At 40.9% G+C, this 24,053-nt stretch overlaps 1 protein-coding gene across 3 annotated transcripts in view; it reads right to left on the bottom strand.

The window, feature by feature from the left end:
* The window catches only part of GRIA3 (glutamate receptor, ionotropic, AMPA 3), a 276,738-nt gene that overhangs the window by 204,231 nt on the left and 48,454 nt on the right, over window positions 1-24,053 (bottom strand). For all 3 annotated transcript variants that reach the window (XM_008574539.1, XM_008574541.1, XM_008574542.1), the window contains exon 3: window positions 1,229-1,468. In XM_008574539.1, the coding sequence (XP_008572761.1) occupies window positions 1,229-1,468 (240 nt within the window). The remainder of the gene's footprint in view (window positions 1-1,228; window positions 1,469-24,053) is intronic.

Raw genomic sequence — 24,053 nt, forward strand, 5'->3', positions numbered from 1 at the left:
AAGAGACGCCCCTTAGGTAAGGAGACCAAGGCCAAGAGAGCTTCAGTGAGTTAGTCAAGGTCAGAGAGCTAGTTGGTGGCAGAGTGTGGACTAGAACTCTGGTCTCCTGCTTCAGGTTTGTGAAATTTGATAATATTTTGGAGGCAAATACAGGCCTACATATTTCCTGATAGGATTTGATTATGCAGCAAAATGAGAGAACAGCGAATAGTACTCTGGGTTCACAAGAGCAAAATGGCCCTTCAATTTAAGTTACCTAGAAGAACCTCCTCTTCAGATACCCTTCAGGCAGATAGACCTTTCATTTGCTTCTTCCTTCTCTGAGTCTGAAAACTCTGAATCGGAGAGAACCATCCCCAGACTATAACCAGAGTTACAGGCAAACTACTGATAAAGTAGTATTGTCTTTTGGAATGTCATGGTGATGGGAGATCTTGGTTTTACTGAGGAACCCCTCAAAGATGACTGGGTTTCGAAGGAGTTCATTTAGCTGAATTATCATGTGTGTGCTTTAAGTAATTAATTAATGCCCCTTACTGTATACTATTTAAGATCAGTCTCTTAATTTCTGAGACTGTTTCAACAGAATGTGTCCTCAATATATTATCTCACTATTAAAAAAACCTTCCATCCCCAAAGCCCAGTGTAGCTGTTCTCCACTCATTATTTCTATCAGGTAATTGTTGAGGCCCTGTAAGCTGAAGATCTAATGTGATCTGGTGGAACAAGCCCTGGAAGCAGGAAACATTGCCACCAGTCCCACTTCTGTGCTTATTAAACTGCTGTTTGAGAAAGCACATTTCCTTTTTGGCTTGAGTTCTCTCATCTATAAATTAGGGATAATTATAGTCTCTGACAGGATTAATTTTCCAAAACTTTCCAACTTAGGCCTCTCTCCATTTTAGACCAAGCTGCTTTTATTTTGCGCATTTTAGACCAGATAAAGTTTTTGAGGGGGAAAGGGGTTCTTTTTCAACAACAGTGACTCAACCAGGAGGGTATCCCAAACTATTCCTCAGGGAGAACACACATAGCTTGAAAAATTAGATTCTAAAATTACTATTGCTTTGATTTTTGGTCTTAATCTTTGACTTATTTTGAATATTAAATACAATTTAAAAAGAGTATTAGATTGTATTTTTTGGAAGAAAAGGGCACATGATTTGAGGAAGATTGAACACCACTATTACATGAATATCTAAAGAGGAGAGCAGATGCCTCTTCTTACCTCGTTCTGTGTCATAGAGGTACACAAATTTCTCCCACTTGTAGTGACCCAGAAGACTCAGAATAGCGCCCTTCAAGGCTGGGCGCATCTGGATGACAAACTGCACATCTGCGTCAGTGGGGAAGCTGGGCGTGACAAAGGATGTGTGCAGGGCCCCACAGAAGGAGGTCAGGGTGTTCATTGACATCTGGTCATAGAATCCAAAGATGGCATACACCCCTCGAGAGAACTGAGAGCAGACTGCAATGAGAAAAAGAGAGAAATTTCAATAGCTCCATGGTTCCTTGCTGTGGATTGCAGGGCTGGAAATACAATGTACAGTTAGGCTCTAAATTACATGCCTCAAAAGAAAACCAAGACCTCAGAAAATCTCTAGAAGCCCTTGAAAGCCCAATTGCCCACAGGAGAAGAGTAAGGAAGGGAAGAATTTATTTGATACAGGTATATATCATCTGTGTCTACAATAAGCAGGAAATTAAGAAGATGTGGAAGGAAAGAGGTGAAGATTGTCTTTCCCTCTTCCAGCAACCCTCTCAGCTCACTTCCCAAGGCACTTGGTGCTCTTGTACCCTTATCATAACTTCTCAGGGGCCTCTTAGTGTATCCATGCACCCTTCAAGGTACAATTGTCTTGTGTCCCACCCCTTCAGTACTTTTTCTATTGTGTGACAATAATGACCAAGGATTCAGTCAGAATAACTGCTAATGTGAGTGCTAGGAAATGTGTTACTCTTCCTAAGTTACCTAATACTTTAGCCACAGTTATGTTATGATTAAGATCCTTAACCATCGGCTACCAATTTAGAGGATTTAAGATTCTGGGCAGGCCATGGGGAAGATTGATCGTTCAGTGTCCATTGAGTCATAGGGGGTAGGTGGCTGCCTATTCTATCCATGTGTAATTGGCAAAGTTCTATCTCAATCCATCTGCATTTATCTTGTAGACTCTACCAGCCCACGTGTAGAACTTTCATGCCCCCCTCATGGTTGTTGTCAGCTTTTCTACATTTCAAAGTGGGCCCCACCACTGCCTCTTCCCTCTTCTGGCCCAGATGAGCTTAAAAAATGTGAACCAATTTCGATATTAGCTTCAGTAGAACATAATTAGCAAAGCAAATCAGCTACAACAACACCGTGTGGTGCATTCCCAAACCAAGTGGAAATGATCTTTACATTATCTGCATCACTGCTCTCTTCCATTCATGCGAAGCAGACATACCAGGCATAATGTGGTGTGATTTAAGGGGTCTTGCATGGCCTCCCTTATCTGCTAAGAAACCCTAAATACTACTGTTAGGCTTACTTCTTCAGGTTTAAGATGTTGAAAAAAGTTTTTGGGTTGGGAGAGAGATTAAATAGAATATTTTTTTAGTGGTTATCATGGTAAGATGAATTAATATGTCCAATTAGATGCCAGGATGAGTGGGAAAGCAAATGGGTAAGTTTTGATGGGGATGGGTGGATCAGAGAAGAGAACATATAGGGTCTGGAGTTCTCTGTGAGGGGAGAAACAGTGAAGGCATTGGGCACCAAAAAGGAAGGCATTGAAAGTAGGATGAAGACAGGTGGAAACCAATTTAATTCATTTCTTGACCCTATTGTGAGAAATAGAGAGTTCTTAGTATCTGTGATATCTTGCTTTCCATGCATTCTATTTAAATCTGCGTTGATTAGGGCTGCTCTCTTTTATCAGCGAAACTCATTAGTCCTTGGCTTGAGGGTAGCATTTCAAAGGTGATTATCAGTCATTCGACTATCTCCATCATGGAAGACAACAGCTTCCAACTTGAGGAATTCTAAGTGATCCCTAAACACATGCACAAAAAAAGTCTATATTAAAAGGAAAAATCCAACTAGAGAATGAATCTGAGGTACTTCATGACAGAGACCAAAGGGAATAATCAGAAACAGAATGGATACCTTGGTCATCACCAACAGAGAGACCAAAAAAAGTCTCATTCTCAAATTAATCCTGTAAATGGAGAATTTATAGTACCAGGTCAAGTCTTGGACAGTGCACATAATGTTCTGTATAAAATTGACAATAATTATGATAATAGCCATTGACAATAATGATAATAACAATAATAAAAGCCAATAATAATAACAATACTTAGCCAGGCACCATGCTAAGTACTATACAAATATTATCTCATTTAATATCCCCATCAACAATATAAGGTAGTGCTATTATTCCTATATAATAGGTAAGAATTCTAAGACAAAAAAAAAAAATTGTAGCTATTAAGCAGAGGAGCCGGGATTTGAACCTGAGTCTGTCTGAATCCAAAACTCACACTCCCTGGGACTTAAATCCAATAATGTCATTGAAGAGTTACTTATTGGGCCACATGAGATAGAGATCCCAGATTTAGCTAATAAAAACACAGGATGTCCAATTCAATTTGAATTTCAGATAAATAACAAGTTGCTGTGTAAGTGTGGCTCAAATTCATACATATACCAAAAAAGTATTTGTTGTTTTATTTAAAATTCACATTTAAAATTATGTAATTAGTAATAATAAAAAAAGCTTCTTATTGGTAATCTTGCTCCACATATGCTTTAATCTCAGGAAAGTAGTGTTCTAGATGGGATATGTCTGCATTCTGGTCACAGGGAGAGTATCCTAGTGGTGTAAATAAATAAAAAATAAATAATAAATAAAGAAGCCACACACATACACACAAAATAATAATAGCAAAATTCACATTTAACTGAGAATCCTGTATTTTATCTAGCAACCCTAGAAAGAACCTGTCCTTACTAATGATCATGGGGCTGGAAGGCTGTAGCAAGCAATCATGGACCTTCAACCAAAATGAAACAGAGATAGCTGGTAATTCTCAGAAGCATACCAACTAGCAGGTTGGTATCTTTTCTCCTGAAAGTGAGGATCCATGAACCCTATACAAAAACAGCCTTGCGGGGAAATGCCACATATTTTCAACAAGAAGAACCTCAACCTGACTAGATCACGGGCAATAACTGAAGGGGGAAAAAAAATTAAGAAAGAGGGAAACAGGTTTCCCTATGATCCACTCCGACTTTCAAAAGCCTTTGACATACTGGAAGAAAACAGAAAATAAAAGTAAGTTATGGTGTTAAGATTCTGGTTAATAAAAAACAAATCTTGCATTGCTCTTCTACCCATTGTTTTTGAACCTCAGGGGTACAGAATTAATTAATCATTACTAGCTTATACATGGACCTTTCTTATTTTATTTGTTGCATTTATTTATCTATTTATTTAGGCCATAATGAGCACCCATAAACACATCACCCAACCCAAGAATTATAACATTACCAATGACTTATGTTTATCTTTGTGTTCCTCCTCTATTCCTTCTCCCTGCATTGACACTGTTCTCCCCACCCCCCCCTCAACCCCTGCCCCAGGTAAACTACTATTTGAATTTTGTGTTAATCATTACTTTGGTCTTTTAAAAATACAAAACACATCTAAATGATATATTGTTATTTTTTGCTTGTTTTCAAGCTGTGTAACAAGAGAATCATATTTTATATGTGAAACCCAGACTTTGGTAAAACTTTATGAATTGTTTCCAGGAAGATGCACCCAGTAAAATCTTCAAGCCTGTATATGATGAGCAGAATGAGACAAAGAAGAAATTACAAAAATGTGAGGGGAGCAGGTGTGAGTTAACCCACTGAAAATAAAAAAATTCCAAACGAAGCATATAGCTTTGGTCGCGACCCATGCAAGGGATTTGGAGGATTATAGATCAGCAGCAATCTTCAGGGAACAATATACTATCATGGTCCAAAAGGCAGACACATGGTGGTGGACATCAGGAAGAGTGTTAGAAGATCAGTAAACATTCTATTCCCTTTATATAAAACAGAGGCAAAGCTGTCCTGCACACTGACTCTGTGCATAGTTACGCTTGCTTCATCCCCTCCAGCATACACAGGTAACATGAGTAAAAGGCCCAGAGAGGAGTAGCTCAACAGGGAGGACTCTTGCCATGTGAGGAGACGGTTAGTTGCCTCTGAAAGAAGATGGGGCATAGGGGACCTGTGAATGGTCTCACACAGTGGATTCATGGGCATGTTCCTGGCTGCGGAAAGTAGGGCCAAACGGAACACTGAGCTGACCCACAGGACGGTGTCCATGATTTTAGATTCTTAGAATGGTTGGGCTAGGAGGAACTTAAAGATGTTTTTATATTCGGTGGCTTTTCAAGCATAGTTTTTAGTAGTGAAATCCTCTCTCCGTATGAAATTTTATGTGGAAAAGTCCAATATAAAAGACACAAAGTGGAGCTCTTCTGATTGTACAGAATCCCACTGATAGGATTCCTCTCTATTATAAAGAAACTGTGACACAAAGAGAGGAAGTGTCTTGCACAAGGTCACACAATGAATTATGAAGTAGTCTCTTAGAAATGCGCTATCAGCATCTTCTAACCATCCCTACTCCAGAGCTACCCAGGGCAGCATGGGTCAGGATTCTCCTGGCATGAAAGTGACTTACCCTCAATGCCTAGCTCAGCCAAGGCAGCATAGATGGATCCACCAGGAGTTTCCCATGACTCACCTGCCCGCTGCTTCCCTCAGCTTCCTCCAGCCCCAAATACAAACAATGAGAGTTGGTGGCTGATTGGTGATCTTTTGAGACTCATGATTTTTTGGAGGGATGTCTTTTTTCTTTACCTTAATCCTTAATAAACCACACCCATTTCTTTTTCTTAGAAGACTGTCCTTGGTAAAATGGTGATGAAAGAAATATTTGTCTTGGCAATCTTATGAAATCATGAAGCACAGAGGCAAGGGGAACAGCTTCTTAGACAGGCAGACCTTGGTTCCAATCATGGCTCTGCTGGTCATAAGCTGAATGACTTTGTGCAAGTTACTTAACCTCTCTGAGCCTCAATATAGAACTGTTATTACACAGGCAGGTTCTGGAGTTAGACCGCATTGGTTAACATCCTGTATCTATCACGTATCAGGCAAGTTACTTAATATCTTTGTGCGTCTGACCCAGTTTCTTCATCTTTAAAATTGGGGTAATGATAGTGCCTGTCTCAGCATTACCATGAAAGTTAAAATGAGTTTTTTACATGGGAAGCACCTATAACACTGTCTGGTACATAATAAATACTCAATTAATGGTACCTATTTATTCATTCAACAATTATGAGTATTTACTGAGCATCTGTTGTGCTAGGCACTATTATAGGTGTTGATAGATACAGGAGTGAAAAAAGATCCTGTCCTCTTGGAACTCATTACTAATGAGGAGAAAATACAATAAATGAGATAAGTAAGTAAAGTATAAAGTATGTCCCCTTCATATGGCCAGTTCTTTTTTGGCATACTTTGCTCTCTGTTAGCTCCATTATGCTATCTTCCCCACAGTGACCACTGCCCTCAATCTCACACTGAGTGCCCAGGTGGCACAGCTTTTCTCCTCTTTCACCTTCCCTATCCATTTTTTCTGTCCTCTTTCCTATTCTCATTTCTGGGTAAAATGGGTTAAGAAAAAACCCCGCTAATTTGGTTCAAGAATATGCTGTTGTCCTCTGTCGCTTCCCCTCCATATATAATGCCTTTATGCTGGTAAAATGCTGTCCCCACCTGGGGCCTCTGTGCCTTCTCAGTATGAAGTAACTTGGTTGTCTGCTTCCTAAGAGTGCCTGTCTCTATCTCTTCCCACTAGCAAAATACCAAATTTTTCTCATTGAAGATGTTGTTTCTGACTACATCCTGGATTCCTGGGGACTCTAGTGTTGCTCCCCAGCTGCGTTCCCTTCAATGGTGAGTGACAAGTAAGTCTGGAGCCAGCTGTCACACTTTTATTTATAGTCCCCAAGTCTGTAGGGTCGGGACAGGTATTGTCAATGTACAGTGTAGCAGCTAATTACACCACCCATATTCCAAAAGACATCATTACAAAAATGTCAAACAACTTGATTACCCCAAAGATCAGAATAACAATATTGCGTATCATTTACAAAACACTTTTTTATACTCTTTTGAATCAAGGGAGAAAAAGAAAACTGAAATCTCTTGCTGACTTAATGATCACATTTGAAGTAAGCAGGAAGAAGAAAAATGTAGCTATAAAGGAACCGATAGAGATATATCACAAGAAGGTTCTCCAGGTAATACCATAGTACAGTGACTTCCAGTGGATCAAAGAAGCTTAGAGCTGCGAGGGCCCTTAAGAGATTATAATAGACTAGTGCTTTCTTTCTTTTTTTTCCTTTTTGTCTTTTTTCGTGTCCAGCAATGGATCGCAACCTTCAGTGTCGCGCCCGTACCGGACCGGGACCGGCAATGGGATCGCAACCCTCGGTGTTGCGCCCACACCTCGCTCAGCCAGTGAGCGGGAACCGGTCTGTATGTGGGATCCGAACCCTTGGCGGGAGCGCCGCCGCACTCCCAAGCGGCGCACTGTAGCAGTGCGCCACCGGGCCGGCCCGACTAGTGCTTTCTAAAGCTGTGGTGTTGGTCCATGTTGGTCAGCCTAGTGAAATAAATGTGCATGTGTGTGTGTGTGTGTGTGTGTGTGTGAGTGCGCATGCTCATGCAGGTGTTTGTGTTGGGGTGAGGTCAACTGTCTTTTGGTTTTTTTCGGGACAGTTCTTTTTTCTATATTATTTTTACTTTCTACTTTCTAGTGTTATATGTAGATTCCTTTCTCTTGAGATGATGATGATGTTGATGATAAATGATGATGTATACCACATAGAAGATCATATCTACATCTATATATCTGTATCTATATTTCCCATGTGGTAGACAAAATAATGTCTACCCCCCCCAAATATGTCCATGTCAATCCCTATAATCTGTGAATTAGGTTACATGGCAAAATATGTGAATTAAGGCTGCAGATGGGGTTAAGATTGCTAATCAGCTGACTTTAAAATAGCAAGATTATCTTGGATTATGTGGAAGACAGAGGCAAAAAAAAAAAAAAGAGCATTGGAGTGATATGATATGGAAAAGACTTGACTGGAGATTGCTAGCTTTGAAGGCGGAAGGGGCCCATGAGCCAAGGCGTGTGAGCGACCTCTAGAAGTTGGAAAAGGCAAGAAAATGTGTTCTCCCTTAGATCCTCCAGATAGGAATGCAGCCCTGTCAATACCTTCACTTTAGCTTGGTTAGACCTATACCAGACTTCTGACTACAGAACTGGAAGATAATAAACTTGTGTTGTTTTAAGGCTTTAAGTTTGTGGTAATTTGTTATAGCAGGAAATAGAAAACTAATGCAATTAATGTAGCAAAATTAAAAGGTTGTTTACTCCCTGAATCAGCCTACACTCCCCCACACACTTTTTTTCCCCCTCAAAATATCACTGATCTGCAAAGTCCACAAGTTTGGAAACTAATGATGTAGTCCAATCTGCCATTCAATACAGGTGCCACCTCCCATGAGGTCATATTGCCTCTTCTTGAATCCTCCCAGTTCTTAAATTGAACCTACCTTTACCCATTGGACCTCTTGAGTGCCACATGATACATCTACAGACATGTGTCACTTAAAGATGGGGTTACATTCTGAGAAATGTATCCTTAGGCTATCTTGTTGTTGTGTGAACATCATAGAGTGTACTTACACAAACCTAGATGGTATAGCCTACTACACACCTAGGCCATGTGGTATGGCCATTATAATCTCATGGGATCTCTGTCATATACGTGGTCCCTCATTGCTGAAACATTATTAGTCGGTGCATGACTGTAATTCCAATTCCACAGGTCCTCAACTTAATTTACAGGAAGCTCAAAAATACAATTGATGTACTAAGGAGCTACATAATGGCTATTAGTGATTCAATTTGTGTCTGTAGTCTCTTTATGCTGCTTTCCTCTTGTCAGGCTAAACATCTGCTAAAAGATTTCATTTACCCCCAAATCCCTGCCACCTCCAGAAACTATCATTCTAACTCCATTACCATGATCACTAATGATGGGATGATGAGGACCTTGCAGTCCTTAGCTTCTGCAACCTAGTTTCTGCTCCTGTCACTCTACTGAAACTGCTCTCTCAAATTCGATGATGATCTCCTCACTGGGAAATCCAACTCTATTCACAGACATCATTTGACTTGACTGCTAGGCAGCATTTGATATTGTTGGCTGAATCCTCCCCCTTGAAACTCTCCTTTCCTGTTTCTAGAGCACAAAACTGCCAGCTCTACCTCTTGCTTTTCAGTTTTCTCTTGGTTCACCCCAACCACGAAGATGTTTTCAAAGATTTTATCCCTGGCCCTCTTTTCTTCTTACTCTAAATTCTTTTTTTCATTCAACAAATATCTATGTTTGTCCTGTCGTGTGTCAGGCAGGGGCATCTCATGTCACTACCTCCACGTGGATGACTTCCAAGTAGATACTTGCAGCTTCAACCATACACTCTTGAGCTCCAGATCGACATTTCCAACTCCTCATAAAACAACCTCACCTGGAAGCCTTGAAGGCAACACAAACAGCATATTATTTCTCCACCCCATCCTCCACCCTTGTGTTTACTCCTCTTGTCCCTGTTTCTTCTAAAGCATCAATCTCGTTCCAGTCACCCAAGCTAGAGTCCTAAGAGTCATCTTTGCGCTCACTCTCTCCCTCACTCCCCTGTACCATTCTTTTGTAATGCCTCATTAGTTCTGCCTCTAAAGCATGTGGAGTATCTATCTCCCATTTATCTTCAGTTCAGGTTCTTATTTTTTCCCTCTTATGAGAGTGGTCTCTTAACTGGTCACCTGCCTCCAGTCTTTTCCCAGTCTATGTGGTACTGCTCTTCCTCCTTTCTGTTCCAACGCACCAATCAAAATATGCCCACCCCAACTCCCATTTCTGCAATAGACTGCCCTGTGTATAAGTTGTTAATGGACTAATAAATGAATCTTTGCAAATGATTCAGCTCAGGGTTTTTCAACCTTGGTACTATTGATATATTGGGCTGGACGATTCTTTGTTATCAAGGCTGTCTTGTGAATTGTAGAATGTTTAGCAGCATCTCTGGTCTCTACCCACTAGATGCCAGGAGTACCACCTCCATTCCCAGTCGTGACAACCCCAAGTGCCTCAAAACCACATCAAATATCCCCCGGGGGGGCGCAACATTACCCCTCCCCTCAAATGGAGAACCACAGGTTTAACTTCTGACTTCCTCCTCACAAAGAACAAAACCTTAACCCAATGAAGATGCATGTAGGTCTAGAAGATCCTGAAGGAATTATTCTAGTGTTAGAAACTTAGGAAGGGTGAATATTTTTCACTCTTCAAAGCCCACCATATAGGCAGCTACCTTCCTGGTCCTACCCTTTAATTGGCTATTTGTGTTTAACCTGGGGATGTAGGAGAAGGGGTATTAGATAGACAGTGGATGTGTGGGGTAGTAGTCAGCTCATACCTTTCCTAGGTTCATATAGATCAGCCATTGTCCACCTGAATGTTCTTTGGTCTTGGGTCCTAGTAACCACAATAGTGCTTGTGGGTTCCAGAGTCAGAGCAAGGTGTCAGCCCCATTCTCCAACTGATGATTCCCTGGTTTAATTACCATATTGGGGTTAATCCCTTGAATATTTTGTTCTGTTCACTGCCTTCTGACAGTTTAACTAGTTATTTTTGCGATTACATGGCATGTATCTAAATGCTGGCAAAGAAAACATTCATTACCAACATTTGATCCTACTTGAATATAATGGCTTAAAAATGCAGCTATTAACATACAAACTTGTGTATTTTGGAAAATTCATTTTGCAGCTGTATGTGTAAACCACCCTTCTATAGCAGTGTCAGAAATGGCAGGAAAGGTGCTGGAATGGGTCAGGGTAAGGGAATACCTTTTAGGCACTTTTGTATCAAGACAATATAGTTAAGTATTAGAGCTCAGGAGTCGTGAGTTTTAAATTTTTTGCTTATTCATTCATTAATTTATTTATTCATCAAATAAATTTCGAGTTCCCAATGTGTGACAAACACTGTATAGGTGCTGGGATATAGCAGTGAGCAAAACAGACAGAATTGCTGCCCTCATGGTGCTTACAGTCTAGTACTGACAACAGATACTAATCAAATAATCACACCAATATGTGATTACTGCATCCTAAGTACTGAGGAAGGGAATTTGTAGGGTTCTATGAGACTCCATGACAAGGTGACTTTAATTTAGATTAGGTCAGGGAAAGGTTATCTACAGATGTGGCATTTGAGCCAACGCCTGAGAGTAGAAGAGTATCTCAGGCAGAGAAGAGCTTGTGACAAGGCCCTGGGGCAGGACAGCATTTGGTGCATTTGAGGCACCAAAAGACTAGCCTGGCTGGAGTGTGGCCAGTGAGGAGGAGGTTGATGCAAGATGAGTCTGGTAGGAGACAGGGATCCAACCATGGAGGACCTAGTAGGACATTGATAAGGAATTTGGATTTTATGCTAAGGACCATAGAGGAAATCCTAGAAGAATTTTGATCATGGGTATACCATGGCTGCTGCATGGAGAGCAGATTTAAGGAGACATCAATGAAAGCAGGGAATGCATTTGGGATGCTATTGCTATAGTTTAGGTGAGAGAGGACGGTAGATAGGATTGGGTTGTGGCAATGGAGGTGGAGAGTTTTGGAGTTTATTTTTGAGGTTCAATTATTGGTTAAATAGTCTTGGGCTAGTTACTTAAACTCTCCAAACCCCATTTCCATATCTATAACAATTGGTATAATAGTACCTACCCCACAGCATTGTTGTGTGGATTAAATGACTAGGAGTTAACTGCTTATGACTCTTCTACAGTCTGTGTGTAATTGATAAATGTTATCTGTTATTAATATTATTTTAAAATTATGGGTTTTGATACAGTTCAGCCCCTAATTTGCTGTGTGACCTTGGGCCAGTCACCTCACTGGGCTTCAGGTCTGTCATTTGTAAGCCAGCAATACTAAAATCTGCCTTGTCCAATCTCAGAGAGATGTGCAGAAAGTAAATGGAAGTAATAGCTGAAACTCTCCTTTGAAAAATTACAAAAGCTGCTATCTGAGTGTCAGTGAGTAATTAGTATGGGATGGGTACTTGGCTTCCAGTAATCACCATCCCCATAGCAAATAACTCCACAGAATCGTCATTCTTTCCAGCCTCAGTCTCTGTATTCACTTATGAACATACTTTAAAAAGTTTATGGAAAGGGCCGGCCCGGTGGCGCACTGCTACAGTGCGCCGCTTGGGAGTGTGGTGGCGCTCCCGCCGAAGGTTTGGATCCCACATACAGACTGGTTCCCGCTCACTGGCTGAGCGAGGTGTGGGGGCAACACCGAGGGTTGCGATCCCGTTGCCGGTCCCGGTCCGGTACGGGCGCAACACTGAGGGTTGCGATCCATTGCTGGACACGAAAAAAGACAAAAAGGAAGAAAAAAAAAAAAAGTTTATGGAAAAATAGAATTAAAAGATAATATGAACTTTTCCATGAACTTTTTGAAGTTCCCTCATATGTATCTCTATTAATAATCTAATGTAGTCAGGGGCCTGTTTTGACTTTCAACTCGTTTTACATGGGATTAAGCAGGACTCTTAATTGGAAAACTAATTGATCCAGTGATCCAGTCACAGTCAATGAAACAATTTCTAAAGCTGGGAAGGAAAGTGATGAACTATCATGATGCCTTTGTATCAGCCCTAAAATTTGTGATGGACAGATAAGAGCTTCAAGTTTGATATTATGCCATATAGCATTTGAAAACCATTTTCTTTAATGTGGCAGTCCATGATGGGGTGAGGTGGCGAAGGGGGAGCTAGGCCCCCAAACAAAAATTATTCTTAAAAGCTAATTAATGGTGTCTCTTATGTTATTTTCTGTAGGCTTGAAATATTTCATAATTAAAAAGAAAACCATATAAAAATAAAAATGTTTAGGTTCATCGTCAGTCAGGAAGACATGCTTCTATTTCTCATTCTGTTTGAATTTCTTAGTATTACATTCTTAAAGTTGTGTGTGATGACCTAGGTCACCCCCTCCAGCCTCCTAAACAGTGCAACTCCAGCTTAATCGACAGGTGGACATTCTATCTCCTCTTGAATCCTTCTGATGATGGTGAACCCTCCACTTCCCAAAGCAGTGCATTCTACTTTTGGACGGCTCTAATTATTAGAAAATCTTTTATTATATTCAGCACCAACCTGACCCCCTGGAACTTTCACCACTTGTGGATCTTCCTTTTCATCTGAAGCTCACAGAAAATATCAACTCCCTCTTCTAATCGCAGACTGTCTCAAGATATATGTCCCACCTGTCTATGTCTTCTCTTGCTCAAGCTAATCATCCCCAGCACCAACTGTTCTTCAGATGTGTAGCACAGATACCAGGACCTTCGCCATTCTGGCCATCCTCCTCTGGACATGTTCCAGTTTGTCAAATGCTACTCTTAGAGTTTGGTGTCCTGGACTGAGTACCACTCTGCAAGTGGGGTTAAACCCATTTAGAAGAGAGTGAACTGATGCTCCCCCACCCCCCTGTTTTGGACTAGACACCACATGTTTGTCACCAACCCACCATACACTCCTGTGGAATCTACTCCTACTCTGTGGTCTTGAACTTATATCCCAGGTGTATTGTTAAGATATTTCTGCCAAGCCAGGCTTCCCCCAACCTTGGGTATGTGCTATTGAATTTTGGTACCTAAATATAGGCCTTTACCCTTTTAAAATGGCTTCATGGTTTTGACTGGGCCTCTTGGGATCATTTAAAATCTTGATTTTGGTAACAAGTTTATTAGCAGGCTCCCAGTTATGTGTCCTCTGCAAATTTGATCAACCTGCTTTGCGTAGCATTATTCAAGTTATTGACAAAAATTCTGAAGAGGACAGAGTCAAGGATAGAATTGTTTGTCAAGCCACTTTATTATTTACCCCTACACTTTCCAGAATGATAACAGTTAGGTACTAAATACCCTTTGGCTAGGGTTTTTCAGTCAGCTCTAAATGTATCTTTAATACACGTGCAGCTTAGGCAAAACAAATGATTCTTAACACTGACTTTGGTTCTTCAGGCAGGTTCACAGGCCTGAATCTCAGGAAAAAAACTGGGATGATTTTTTTATGTCCTGGTCTCATCATCTCTGATCATGCATCTTTACCATTTATCATTGAGTTTTATGGAGAGAAAGTGGAAAAAATAAAAGAGGATACTGAGAGGAGAGAGAGTAATCAGACACAGACGTGCCCTTTGGTGAAGAGCAAACCACCAGAAGAATTGGGAAACTCCTCCTTTCTACCTGCTAACTCAAGCAGGTGTCAAAATCAAAATGCTGATTCATTGCTCTTTGTTGTCAGGAAGCATGGCCTACCCATTTTCAGGTAGAATAATTGATGTCTAACCCGCTCCTAGGGTCCATGGTCCTCAGCATCTCTGCCTGCTAGATTTTAAAGAAATACTAAGCAGCCTTACAAAGTTCCCCAAATGCAATCCTGATGGAAAGCAACTCTTGAAGAGCTATCTTCACAATACCCAGGGTTGGTGGTTATGCAAAACAGTTTACTTTATTGTGGCATTAAAAATTTATACAACCTCAGTTCCTTCAAATATGTCCCAACAACCCAAAGAGCAAAGAACCCATTTTCCATCTAGGAAAAAAGGCAAATTTAAATTAAAGGTATTTCTTCTAACTTGAATTCAACTGGTGGGATTTTTTAAAGTAATTAACCCATCTTGGTCTGGGAGGATGTTCTGGGCCTGTGCAGAGCTTTGTACCAACTGAGTTCAGTCCGAGGCATTTGTCTGTCAAGCACAGGGCTTACATCCAGGTAAATCTCAGTGGCCGTTGCAGCATGTTACAGGGTCCTGCTGCTTTCTATTTTAGACCTGCTTGATTGGGAAGAGGTACTCTAGCTGGAATCTGAAAACAAAGTCCTCTTGAAACCAGCTACCACAAATCCCCCCACATCCCTTTGTTCTAAAGAGGAAGGACATCCCTTGAAAGAGATTCATTTCAGGTCTCGGGGCTAATTTAGAAAAAGATCCAGCATTTTAAAAAGGGGACCAAAGAGAGATAGGCACTCACTTAAAATGTATTTCTTATGCCTAATGACTGTCAAGACCTGTCATGTCCAATCTGGTAGCCACTAGACACACATTGCTATTTAAATTGAAATTAATTGAAATTAAATAAAATTGAAGATTTAATTTCTCAGTTACAATAGCCACATTTCAAGTGCTCCACAGCCACATGCAGCTAGTGGCTACTGTTTCGGACAGTACAACAAGGGACATTTTCACCATCACAGACAGTGCTAGTCTAGCAGGTCCTATTCAAATTGCCTCCTGCGCCTGCCCACCTAAATTATAGATTCTAATTCAACCAGCATTTATTCAGTACTCATTCTGTTCTAGGCATTGTATTAACAACTAACTTACTTTTTGGGGGGAGAGAAGGGGGCGTTGTTTAATGATTAATGGAAACTGCCAATGTGTAGGCAGAGTAGGTAGTGGCCTTGTAGTGTGGTTTGAGAGCTTCTAGAAAGATACCTGCCTTCATTTGTCACCTCTACTGACTACTACAAGGTTTGAAACATCTACTTCTGTTGCTAGAATGGCAAAGTCCCCTGTTGAGCTACAAACATGGCCTGGAAGTGAAACATGTGGTCGGTATTACTCATGACTACTTCAGTATGGATTCGTTTGTCAGATGAATTCTGACTGAGAACCAGGCACTGAGGACACAGGGCACAGATCAGGTAAATTTGGAAGGCTGTCAGTGAGAGTCAGAAAAGAGCTGAGTCTTTCTGTTATCCTCTAGGAGAATGCCTCTCCAGTTCGGGACACCTCAGTATTGGGGGCCTTTCGCCATCTGAAGGCAGTGCTGGATGCTTTTAGGGCAGAGACAAAGGGGAGGGTACAGCTGCGAACAACAAACCCTGTCAAAACTGCTATTTGCCAAGTGTAGGGTCTGATTTTCACTGTGTTTTGATCAAACATGTACATTTAAGCAGCCTCTAACTTACATGTGTCAGTTCAGCAGATTTTTTAAAATTATTAAACATTTATTGAACATTACCAAGTACTGTGCCAGATGCCGGAGATGTAGAGCTCTAATCTCAAGTTCCCTTTCATATGACTTCCTACTAGGGAACTCGTAGCTGGCCCAGTGACAGCATGACCTTACCTTTCCTCCCCACTTTTATCTTTTCCCTGTGCATTGCCTGGAATCCAGCTTCACCACTCTTATCCCAGTCCCTGTTTTTTCAACCTCACTTCTGATTTGTTCCAGGCTGGAGTCTATGATTGACAGGGGGTGAAAAGAAAGGATAAAGGAAAACTAATCCTCCCTCTCTTTCTCTACAGTTATGTTTTGCAAATTGCAGGGTACAACCCATTAGTGGCTTATGAAATCAATGTAGTGAGTCATGACCTAGCATTTAAAAAAACAAATGAAATAGGATAGAAAAATGCCAAAGTGCATCTGTGTAGTAAGGTAAATTTCATTTCATGAAACATGTTTTTGTGATCAAATATATGCATGTGTGTTGTGGGTCATGAAATGAAATGCATTTCTTTACCACCTCACACCATTGTAGCTCCATGCCCTGTCCTAAGCCTAGCACTGGTTTGGTCTACAACATTTGGGTCTTCACTGTTTTATCACCTCCTGCAGAGGTCCCATCTTATTCCTTTTCCTGTTCACCCAGTCCATCCCTTCTCTCTAGACCTTCCGAGCCTCCATCTGAACTCAGCCACCTACTCCTAACTAGAGTCACATTAAATTGCCACTTGGGGATGGGAGCTGGAGGAGTTTCTGCTCCCACTGTCTCAGATGGAAGTGATTAGGGAACTGTTAGTGTTACTGAACTTTTGAGATGGGAAGGTGAATGCATCTTCCCACAGAAACATGGCCATGAAATGGGATTAGTTTCAGTGTTGCACAATTCTTCAGTTCTAGCCTGGGTCCTATGTGGTTTAACGAGCAGCTCTGGTAGCTAGACCACCTGTATGCAAGCCAGATTACACACACTCTTTTAGAACTCAATCCATTTGCGAGGTGAGAAGAGAACCACTGGAGCAGAACGTCATTCAGATGGATTCCTACTTTCACCAACACAGAATAGCAACACAGAATAGCCGAGTCCTCTTCCATGGACCCTACAGATGCTCCTTCAGTGGCCTGAAAATAAAACTGTCTCTTCCAAAGTGCCTAACTTGCTCCATGGGGAAGAATCTGACTAAAAATAGCAAGAAATAGCTAGAATTAAGTAAACACATGTAACTCATAGAATGTAGCTTCATCTGCAGACAGAATAAGTAGCCCCCTCTAGCGCTTTGCTGCTCAGTCATGTATTAACTTGTAACTTTTATGTGCTGCTGATGCATTCGTCTGACCACATCAGGGTTGTCCATTTGTTCCAAGAGGAAGAGGAATTAGGCCTCTGTAATTCTCTTTGTGCAATGCCATACAAAATTAAAGGCTTCATATTTTCAGGTAACAATGGCATTGCCTGGGAGAAGCTGCATACTAACTCATAAAAACACTCAAGTCCTCAAAGATAGGCCAAGGACATGCGAGTGACACAACTGAGCACACTCTGTCTTATTTTAGATATTAGGATCTAGTGACTTGGCCCTACACTCCCCGTTGCCTGTCATATATAGTCCAAACTCTTCAGCTTGGAATTGATGCTAAGAAAACATGAAGCACAGAGCTATATATAATAGGTGCTCAATAAATAGTGGGTCTTTTCTACCGCATGGGTCTCCATCATTAAGACTTACGATCTATCCGGAATTGTCCCGTATATTCCCCAGTAGGAACTTTCTGCCCCAGCCTAGCTTTGCCTCACGTATTCTTATTCATTTCTGCTGTTGAATATTTGCTCATGTTGTGTCCTCACCCTGGAATGCCATTCCAGAAATCTCTGCCATTCTAATTCTTGCCCACCTTTCAAAACCTGGCTGAAGCTCCCTCTTCTGTAGAGCCTTTGGTGCCTGCTTCACCCCCCAAGAGACCTGTTCTTTCTCTGAGTGCCAGCGGCACTTGGCCTTAAGCCCCCATTTGGGCACTTGACCATAGCATGCCGGGACCAAGCACAGCATGCTTGGATTGAGCTGTGGCCTGCTTGCCCCATGTGTGTGAATGTGAAATCCTATCAATGGCCCAGAAGCTTTTGGAGAGCCAGGAAACACAAGTTCTCTTAGTTTTGTGTCAAGCTCAGTACTATTTGGTTTATACTGTAAGCACATAATGAGCTGATGAGATAAAATGGTACTGAGAAGCAGACTTCTCCGGTTCTATTTCCTAAGTCACTAGTGACTCAATCTGACCTTCCTTTTACCTTTTTCTGAGCTGTAACTCCTTTCCAGCACACTGGCAAGGACAATATTTACACACCCTAAAGAGATGTTTTGTGGATTAGCCATAATGAGTGTAAAACATGTAAAATATGAAGATCTGTGAGAACCCTATTATTATAGGAATACTAATTACTGCTGTATTTGGTTAAATGCCCAAGAAATCATATAGAAAACGCCTTCTCGTGGTGGAGGATGGGGGTGGGGAAGCAGCCAACTATACCAGCAATTAGTCAATTATGAGTATTTAATTTTATTTCCTTGCTTGTGATTTTTGTGTCTGTGCACAACTGGGGCCTAGGTGCCTCTTTGCCTTTTAAATGGAATCCCTGATGGAGAGGAGCTGATTAAAGATCAGTCTTTATCAATGGAACCTAGGCTTCCCAAAGCAATTTTGCATACCCAGTGACTCCATGACTGTGCTTTGCTGTCTTTCACTCTTGAGGCCCACTTTGGCCAATGTTCCTTCCCATGTTGGTTTTCATCTGTCTCTAAGAAGGAGTCTTGAGTGGTGTGGGTGGTACTGAACATAAGTGTCAGCTAGTCAGCAATGGCATTTGAGGGTACGCCAAGTGCAGAGTCCTTTGGCAGGTGCCTGGGAGAGACACAGCGGAAACAAAACATGTATTCCCTCAGTTATGAAATGGACTTTTGGTCTGTTGAAGTTGGAAAATACTAGGCAAGGTCCCTAGGAAAGCTGAAGAAACTTTCTGTCTGGAAGGCAGATGTGCTTATTTTATTCAGGATGACTTCCTTGTATTCCTGGTTGGAGGCAGACAAATGACCTCTAGATAGTTCCACCTTCACTAAGAACCTCCAACAGTAGGACATTTAAAAAAAAGTATTCTTTGGTACTCATTCTGTGTCCCTCTTTTTCCTTATTTATCTGACCACCTGAACCATTCTACACAGTGAATTTCTATTCAGTATTCTGAGACTTGGAAGTCAGAATTCTTGTGTGCATGGTTAATAATTTCTCTGAGGAGAGCATATGAATAAATTTGATGCAAAAAAATAATTGAATGATAACACAATTTCCCTTTGCTTTCATCTATCCAGTTAATTCAGAAAAGTATTATCAATGTGTTGTCACTCATTAAACAAATATTTATGTCTGGCCCTCAAAATTAGAAATCAGGAGGAAATTATTTATTTATTTTTTTATTTACTGTGTTTCATGTTCATCAGCTAGCCAGCACCAACTTTCTCCCTTTTCTGGAGGTTGGATTGCTGTATGCTTATGTATTATGAGGTTTTTGTTGTGCTTTTTCTCTGAAGATCTTAACATGAGCAGCTTTGGAAGGATTGCAGGGAATATACTTTAAAAGACATTTTGAGTAGCACAAAGCACTCCTTTTCATGAGTATTGCATTTACTTTCAAAGTTGTGTGAATTCCTCCTTGGTGGAGTGTCACTTACTTTCTGGACCTGCTCTGCCCTGCTCCTCCCACCCCCCACTGGGGGGTGCTCCAAGGGCAAGCAGCCTCTACCTTTGAGGTACTGTGGACCCAGTGGGTGATCCCCAGCTTCAGGAGCAATAGTGGCTGCTCTGGGATCTGTCATACAATGAGGAGGTATTATTGGGGACTGCGTTATTTTCCTACATTGTTTTTCTGCACTGTTCCAAATTTTAGATTTTTCTTCTTTTGCTTTTTCCCTCTTTTTTATTTATTGCTTCTGATTTCTGATTATGTATTCATCACACACCACAGGGTGCCAATTTAATTTTATTGGACCATTTAAAGTGCAAATAAACCTTTGTTTTTATAAGGAGAAGATAAAGGATCAATTTTTCTGGCCCTTAATGCATAGTTGCTATTTGAGCTTACAATCCAGTTATGTGTCTTTGGAAGAGATTTTACCATATGCACCCTTGCCTCATTCCCTGGTATATTGTTGCTATGATATAACACATTTGCTGGTGGACCTTAGCTCTTAATGAACAAGGTCATTATTTTATTTGATGCTATTGTCTTATTTATGTGCTTAGCTCTCATTAGGAGCAGGCCAAGTGCTGAGGAAAATATTCCACTCCCCTGAAATGAAGGCTGTCCTGATCTCAATATGTTGCCTCAATGTATGAAGTGATCAGATACATGTTGTAATTGGATTGTCCCCCAATCAATTTCAGAGGGCCAGGATGGCATTGTTTGGAATGTAATTTCCTCTAAGAAGCTCACCCTGTACTGGCCCATCCCATGAATAGTTATGCCTCTACATATCACTTTGCCACTCTACTTATTATAATACCATCAGTATTCCAGAGTCAGAAACATTTGTGAATTGGACTCCAGGAGAGAAAGTACAAATCTTTTCAGGGTAGAAGCCTTGGGGAGTAGCACAAGGACCAGGAGGGTGTTTGTCATGAGAATGACTCTATTGCTGTGTGTGGAAGTGGTGGACTCAGAGATACTGAGTGAAGTGGCTGGAAATTCCCCGGTCTGTTGAGGCCAAAGTCACAGGCCAGATTGTAAAGGGACCAGTTAGGCTTCCACTACTGGGGAGATTGCTGGCACCCAGATGGTAGCATCTGGGAAGGTGATAGCTCATAGAAGGAGGGGGTCACAGAAGGCAATGGCACCAGGCAAGCCTGGAACAACAGCATAATTTTCATCTACAATGATAACATTATTTTTCTTGGACCCCATGGTGTTAGTCATGAAAATGAAAGGAAGCAAGAAGAAAATGAGTGGAATATTTTTGGCTATAAAACTGGGATTGTTATTTTCCTAATTTTAGTGTAGTATTTTCTTTCAGAAAAGAAAAACAAACAAAGATAAGTATGCAGGAATTATTCATAGGAGTCCTTCTAGGTCCTATCGACAAGCTAACAGCTTTATATAGCTAATACTTCTCTTCAAATATTTACTATTCATGGCTTCAACTTCTGATCATCAAATTCCCTGGCAGAAGACATCCTGCTTATTCTTTCATTTGTGGATCTTAAACATACCAGGATTTACGCAGAGATAAAGGCGGAAACAGTAGGTATGGCTCTTCAGAAGAGGTAAGAAATCGTTGGATTCTGCGTATTTGGTAAATGCAGACAGATTTCTTATAAACTTAAGTCTAGCAAATTCTGAAGGCACCAGGCCTATTTGCAGGACTTTGGTAAGGGGAGGTAAGCCAATAGGGGTGATACAGCTGGAGATCTGGGGTATCAGTGTGTTAGTCATGAAGGTTTGAGAGCTAGAAGAGATCCTGGAGATAAACAAGAATCTGAGGCTCAGAGAGGGCAAGTGATTTTCCAAGTGATCTTCCAATCTCCCATTTCACAGATAAGGAAGTTGAGGCTCAGAGAATGAACATAACTTGACCAACATCTCATAGCCAGTAAATATCAGAGCTATGATGTGAACCTGGAACTATTTAAAATGCCCTAATGACAACTAAGCAGGGCCTATGACATTTAGAAGGCTGTTCATTACGGGGTGTCCCTAGGCTTAAGTGTTATATCAGGAAGAGGCAGTGAAGATGAGCGGTTAGGAGCACATTGTGGTTTCCAGATAAGAGATAATAAGGACCTAAATGGATGGGGACTGGAGAATAGAGACCTTGGAGGCATTTTGTCCACTGGCTAAGTACACTCTGGAAGAAGACTGCTTTGGTTGGACTACAATGCCACCAAATGTTTATTGAGCACTTTGTGCCAATCCCTGTTCTTGGTGCTAGGAAAATGGCAGTGAACAAGACAGACACAAATCCTTGCCCTCACAGAGTTTGTATTCTTGTGGAGGTAGATTTATTACCTGTGAGACTTTGGCCAAATTGTTTAACTTTTCAGAGGCTCAGCTTTATCACCAGCAAAATGGCAAGAATGGAATCCATGTCAAAAGGATGTTAAATGATATAATGTATATAAAACAAATGGTGTCTGTAACAAAGTAGCTTTCATTATTATAGTGCTACTTATAAGTGATCACAGTTTAATGTTAATGGTTAATTTTTAAAATTTATTTTGTTACTATGATAAAATACATATAACAGAATTTACTATCTTAACCATTTTAACTGTACAGTTCAGTAGTATGAAATACATTCATGCTATTGTGTAACCATCACCACCATCCATCCCCAGAACTCTTCATCTTATAAAACTGAAACTCTATACCCATTAAACAATAACTTCCCATTGCTCCCGACTCCCAGCCCCTGGCAACCACCATTCTACTTTTTAATTAACAGTTATTTTTAACCTGAGGTGAAAGTGGAGGGCTGGATTGTAGGCACATTCAAGGTGACATAGCAGAAATAAGAACCCCTGAGAGCCTCAGAAGGATCCTTTCACATGTGGGAAGCAGGACTCCAAACTCTGTGTGGGGTTAGCACCTGCTGCAGTTTTAGTTGCTTGCCCTTGTGGACAGGACACTTCTAGTGAGAACTGAAAGGGGTTAAGTCCTGGTTGCTGCCTGCTGACATACTGCTATGTATACTCTCTTCTGCATACATATGTGAAAATTCTATCATTCCCTATTTCTACTTCAAACTGTGGACGTTTTTTCTGTGAGCATCACTTAAAATCCACTGCTTTGAATACAGGTTTATTTTATTTTCAGGTGCCTTGCAAAAGGATGAGGATGTGACCTTTTCAGAAGCTTGAAACACTGATTATCTGCCTTGGTGTACAGCCTTTGTAAGCAAAAATAACTGTTTAATGAGAGAAGTGATTTAATAAGTATTTTAATAGGTCCAGATGGCTACAATGCCTTTCTCTCCACTACATACCCATACTTCTGAAAAAATAAAATATACTGGAGATCTTGCTGCTTTATAAAAAGGACAGGATGTCTGGATTCTGAGAGGAGAAACACAGGAGATGGGGGCAGCTTTTAACTGACTGCGCCTTCCCATTTGCTATCTAGAATGTTCTCTCCCTTCAGACCTCTACCTCCAACCACATGGACAATTTTTACCCGGCTGGTGGACTCGCCTTCATCTTTTATTTCTTAGCCTAAACCACGACTTACTTTACTCCCTCAACAAGGCTAGATTGCTCTCATAGCATCCTTTACTTGTCCTTCACAGCATGGATCATATTTATAAATAATTAATTTGACATTTGTTTAATGTCTGTCTCCCCCAGCTTTATAAGGACAGGGATAGGGACCACTCATATACCTTCGACTGACTGAACTTAGCACAATGCCTGGATCTTAGTAGGTGCTCAAGAAATTTAGTTGACTGGGTAACTAAATGAATAAGTAGCATTCAAGAGCTCTGGATTCTGGTCCCAGCTCTGTCATTTTTCTGGATGTGTGGCCATAGGTATGTCATGACCTCTTTGAGCCTTAGTATCCTCATCTGAAAAATGAGGAACCGATGATCTCTAAAGTTCTTTCTGGCTTAAATATTTTATGATTCTATTAAAGTCAGGTTTACGGTTCTTACCAGTGAGAAAAATATTTCAGTTAAAACTACCTGGGATTTGCTGCCTCTTATTTCCAGGGATCTCCAGTGTGCTAATGTTTTGAATAATCATGATAAAAACAGGTTTAATTAGTAGATTCCTCTTCAAAGGCTATTGCCTCGTAGT

Source organism: Galeopterus variegatus, unplaced genomic scaffold, assembly GCF_000696425.1.
Source record: "Galeopterus variegatus unplaced genomic scaffold, G_variegatus-3.0.2 Scaffold1061, whole genome shotgun sequence".
Classification (NCBI taxonomy): Eukaryota; Metazoa; Chordata; class Mammalia; order Dermoptera; family Cynocephalidae; genus Galeopterus; species Galeopterus variegatus.